Genomic DNA, 5361 nt, shown 5'->3' with positions numbered 1-5361 from the left:
ACTTTTAGTCAGCACAATAGCAGGTCAAACTTAATTTTGATAAATAAAATATAATCAACATTATGAGAATTAATGTTAATCACTTCACACATTGCTGCACTCCTAAGTACTGTGAGCACTCCAAACAAGATTTAGCTGTCATTCTGGACAGTTCAGTGAAATTTTTAATGAATATGGAGCAGTGGTCACAAACCATGGAAAAAGGAGGAAAACAATCTACAGGAATTATGAATCAGGTTTACAGTCTCACTTCAGTGTTCTTGTCACCCTATTTCACAATAGAAGAGACTCGGAGAAAGATGTCAAATGGTAAAGACTTGACAAAACTTTCATGTAAAGAGAAGTTAAAAAGATTTAGCTTAGGAGATATAAACAAAATAAGGATACAGTGAAGTTAAGTTGGGCTCTCATATTTAATCTTTTTTTATGGTCCAGGAACAAGAGGAAATTTTGTAAAACTGAAAGGCAACAAAATGTAAAACTAATTAAAAAGAACACTTTTCTAAACAATCTGCAGAAATAAAAGCTGACATAAAAAATTTAATTTAACATAGGCTCACAACTTCTCTACCATATAAACCCATTTGCTTCAGAGCAGAAGCATATCTCACTTTTTGATAGGGGCTAGGGACTAGCTTCTTTTAAGTTTTTTTTTTTTTTTTTTAATTCATATCCCTCTGAAATACAGGTAACCCTTGCTTAGCCCTCTTAATTGGTTCCTGAAAAACTGAGCATTAAGTGGAAATAGTGTTAAGCAGAACCAAAAGTTTTTGATGAACCAAGGTGGCACCTGTGAGTATTATAACGAAGTTCGCTGAGCGCTAGATGGAATCAGGTATGAATGTAAAATGAATATTATAGTGAAATAGCACTAAACAAAACAGCGTTAAGAGGGGGTTGCCTGTATTTGCTACTGGACACTGTTAAAGGCAGGATGCTGAATTAGATGGGCCACTAATTCAGTATAGACCTGAATTAATTCCCTTCCTCAGGGGAAAAAAAAATCCCTTCCCTTCCTCAGGGGGGAATCCTATGTGGTTGACCATAGAGAATAGGGTTTCAAGGTTTGACACAGTGACGCACTTTACTAGCTCTTTCCTGCTGCTTCATGTGGCTAAGGGGTTGGTGGGAATAAAAAACTGGCTGGGGGTTGGCTCTGTCTGGGGAGAAGCTGTAAGGCTCTAACATCCCTGTGGCCTCTGCTGCAGTTGCTGCTGGTTTTACAGAAGGAATACCAAGCAGGGCTGGTTTTACAGAAGGAATACCAAGAGAGCCAGGAGCTCTCTTGGTTATTGTAAGCCTAGGAACAGTGCTTGAGTTATCCTTGCTCCTTCCCACGAAGTCTGTCACAATGAGATTGCCATATAGTGATTTGATGCAAACATTGATCCCCTTGTAATCCCAGTCCAAATCTCCAGATTTTCTAGTTATTAATTCTGTGGTTGCTGTTATCTCTGTTCTTTTAAACTAAATTAGAGTTCTCCTGTATGAACTATTTCAGTTCATCTTAGCAGAATTGTTTTATGTGTCATGTTATATTATCTGCTTAAAATGTTTTGTTACAACTATGTGATTTGCTAAACTGGCAGTAGGAAGCTTCAGAGTAATCATGAGGTTTTGTCATAGTTATTAATGGTACTGAACAATTAAAGGTATCTAATTTATCACATCGGGTGCAGAATTTCCCACTGCTTTCCAAATTCCTAATTTTGTGTAGTAAAATTTACCAAGGCTTTTAAAAAGGGCTAAGTGCTGCAAATTTAAAATACATGGAGAAATGATTATGATTTGCTTTTATGAACAAGTCATAAAATATTGAATGCATTAGGAGCTATTGTTAAAGCAGGGGCACCAAACACATGGCCCATGGGCCATATTCGACATAGAGGTGTTTACAGTGGTGTGTGTGGCTCCTGGCAGACCAGGGAATTCAAGAGTCAAAATAGCAGAGTCTGGGGCACAGAATTGAGCTTCCTACTGAATTCATGGTGGAAGTGGGGTGCATTGTGGGTCCTTTAATCTGTATGTCCCTCTCCCCTCTTCTGAGTGGTGGAGGGGCCCCACTTGCAGCTCACTCCTGATCAGCTGGGAGGTGAAAACTGTTTTTAAAGATGGTGTAATTTTTGCCTTCTGCCACTGTTTGGCTGAGGGGGCCCGGATGGCCCTGCTGTTTGCTGCTGACTGGCAGGGCAGCAGAAACAGTGCCATGTTTAAAACTGTAATTTTAGTTTCCCTGCTGATCAGGAATAGCAGGGTCCCCCACTAATCACCAGTGACGGGGGCAAGAGGCGAGGTGTGTGCAGGGGAACGTGCAAGATTAAAGAAGCCACCACACCCTATTTCTGTGAATTTGGTAGGTTCCTAGGAATGGCCATTGATAGCAGGAAGCTGAGTAAGGGCTGAGGCAACACAGACCTGCTCACTCCACAGTTGGTTGTCCTATTACTTGCCCCAGTGTCTCTGCCACCTCAGCTGCTGCCACAGCCATAGGCCCTGGTGCTTCCACCACTTGCTGTTGCCACCAGGTCCAGATCCAGCCCACAAGAAATCCTACAGTCTGGATATGTCCTGGGGCAAAGGGAGAGTTGGACACCTCTGCTGTAGAGCATTTACAGAACTTGCACAATTGAGACTAAATCCATTGCTCATAGAATGGAATGTGACTATATTTAAAATCAGTCTGATTTTATGCTTTGTATTTCTGTTGTAGGCTGGAACTATGATAGCAGTTGGCCTGGGTGTTGCAGCTGTTGCATTTGCTGGTAAGATAAACAATAAAATGAATATGACTTACCATGGTAAAGCTCTGTTTGAAAGGGCTAAACACAATCCTTGGCCGTGTCCAGATGGGCACAGCTGTATGGTATGTGTCACCGTAGACAAGTCTGCCATGCCACACACAGCACATTCAGATGTTCTCTGTGCTCTAAGGGAACGCTGCCTGTGTGTGTGCTGTTCCACCACTTTTCCATGGGTTTTTTTTGACCCCTGGATATCTGCGCAGCAGAATCACCACTGCTGCAGCTCCAGGAGGCCCCCAGGACCTCAGGTAAGGCTGCTGGAGCTAACCCAGTCCTGGCCCCAGCCTCCCCTACCCCACCGAGGTTAATTTGCCACACGCTAAAGTGCAAGGTGCGCCACTGCTACTTGTCCCTGGGGAACTAAACGTCCACACGTGGATGCAGTCCTTGGGTATATAAATAGGGGCAAATCTAATAGGAGTTGGAAGAATTTACATGGCCTTGATGAGACTGCTACTGAAATAGTGTGTCTAATTTCGGGGTCCACAATTCAAAGCAGATTTTGAAAAAGGAGAGGATACAGAAAAATATTACAAGAACCATTTGTACTGTAAAACCTGTTATAAATTAAAAGATAAAGAAGGATCATCTATTTTACAAAAAGAATGAAAAAATATGACTTCATCCTTGTACACAAGGGTAAGATTTGGGAGAGTAAAGGCTCTTTACTCTAGCATAGAAAGCCATAACAATATCCTCTGACAGAAACCTGATGCTGTTAATCGAAATTGAAAAAATAGTGCAAAATTTTAATAGTTAAGAGCCATTGTATATGCCATATTAGCAGGACTTCTTTATAAACCGAAACATGTTCTGTTACAACTAAAGTGACCTGTTTGGGCATGGCAGTTTTTAAAAATGAAAAAGCAAAATAGTATGTGACAAAGAGATTGTTTTATTTTTTTAAATAATAATAATAATACATATCAGACATAATTATGATTTAAATTGCTAGTATATAATTAAAGTAACTTGGAGAAAATTTCTATGACGTAGTATGTGATACAGGTTCTGTTCCTGAGCTTGGTAAACCTTCTCCACCTTCTTGGCACATAGTAGACTGCTTTTTTCCCCAAGCAAATAAGAATGCATAGTTATTCACCGAATGTGATACCGGAATGAAGCTGTAAGAACCCTGTAATAAAAATAGGTTAAAAAAGGGGAGGAAAAAAAGCTCTTGAGTAATATTTAGGGAGAACTGCATTGTGCTCTGAGTATGTTAGTGAATATAGCACTTCCAAGCTAAGATTGCATGTTGCTGTTTTTCCTAAAATTCATGAGGCAAATAACTCAGTTCATCCTACAAAATGTGTCTGAATACATTGAGCTTATGAATAAGCACTGTAGGTCTTACAGTTCGTGTGTTTCATTTTAGATAAAAAAAAACACAGCATTGTTCTTTCTCTTACTGTAAAGATTGAATTGTGTGAACCACTATAAACTCATCATCGAACTGTTGCCATGAGGTTAAGAAAATATGAGAATTTAAAAAATGAGATTAAGAGAATAAAACTGCAGAAGACTTTTTTTTTTTTTTTTAATACCGAAATTCCTATTATCTTATGATATTTTATTTAGCAAAAATGAGTCATTGAGGCGAGATTTAGGAATTAAGTAAGTAATGGTTGTTTTTTTATGACAATATTTTTCAGGTCGCTATGCATTCCAGCTCTGGAAGCCACTGGAGCAAGTAATCTCAAAAACAGTAAAGAAGATTTCCACTTCTGTAAGTTAGAAGTTGTTTTATCTTAAGCATTAATTCTCTTTTATCTTTAAAATAATGACAAAACACTGATTCAAATAGAAGAGAATCTTACTTTTAGGGCAGGACTAAAACTTCTGAGTGGCCGAGGGTCACAAGCCCCCCAGCCATACTCTACACAGACCGCACACACATTACACTGTGCTGCCATGGTATCTACTGTACCATGGCAGCACGAATGTGCTCTGAACGCCACACCACAACATGTGCTAGCCATCATTCCACTGTGCTGCATCATGTGGTGGGTGCAGTGTACCCCACGGTACTGTGCTGGCACTGCTCCACTGTGCTACACCACCCTCTCCACAAGCTGCCCAACTGGGGGCTCCCTCAGCCTCATTGTTCCTGCCTCTGCCTGTGGAGTTTGGGTGGGTATGGAAGCCAGGTTTGGGGGAGGGGGAGCCCAGAGTAACAACAGCAGTAGTAGGGGGAGCAGACTGGGAATCTTAGGAGTTACAGTTTAACCCCTTGGAGTCCAGTGTGCCAGTTGGACAGCCCTGTTTTAGGGTATATAGTTAACTTTTCCAGTGCAGGATTATTCCCTTCAGTTAATGCTCCAGTGCTTCTTTCAGTACATTTTTTTATATCAGGAATAGGTTTTTTTCCTCTTCAAAATGCTATTTATGTTATGGCTGTTGCTTCTCAACCAACGTTTTCAGCTATTACTGTTTTACAGACATCTTCACATTGAGTGTCTAGGTTTGAATATAGGTTATAGCCATGCTGGTCTTTTATTAGACCAACTCAGATGGTTTGAATATATCTTTCATAGGATGGATCAGATATTTCCTATTCAGG

At 40.3% G+C, this 5361-nt stretch overlaps 1 protein-coding gene across 1 annotated transcript in view; it reads left to right on the top strand.

Moving 5' to 3' along the window:
- The window catches only part of DNAJC15 (DnaJ heat shock protein family (Hsp40) member C15), a 51051-nt gene that overhangs the window by 13322 nt on the left and 32368 nt on the right, over window positions 1-5361 (top strand). The window contains exons 2-3 of the mRNA XM_019525416.1: window positions 2711-2762; window positions 4454-4527. Of these exons, the coding sequence (XP_019380961.1) occupies window positions 2711-2762; window positions 4454-4527 (126 nt within the window). The remainder of the gene's footprint in view (window positions 1-2710; window positions 2763-4453; window positions 4528-5361) is intronic.

The sequence above is a fragment of the Gavialis gangeticus genome, unplaced genomic scaffold (genome assembly GCF_001723915.1).
Source record: "Gavialis gangeticus isolate Ggan-Ray unplaced genomic scaffold, GavGan_comp1, whole genome shotgun sequence".
Taxonomy (NCBI): Eukaryota; Metazoa; Chordata; order Crocodylia; family Gavialidae; genus Gavialis; species Gavialis gangeticus.
Note: the sequence above shows the minus strand (reverse complement) of the source record. Positions and strands in the feature narration are given on the sequence as shown.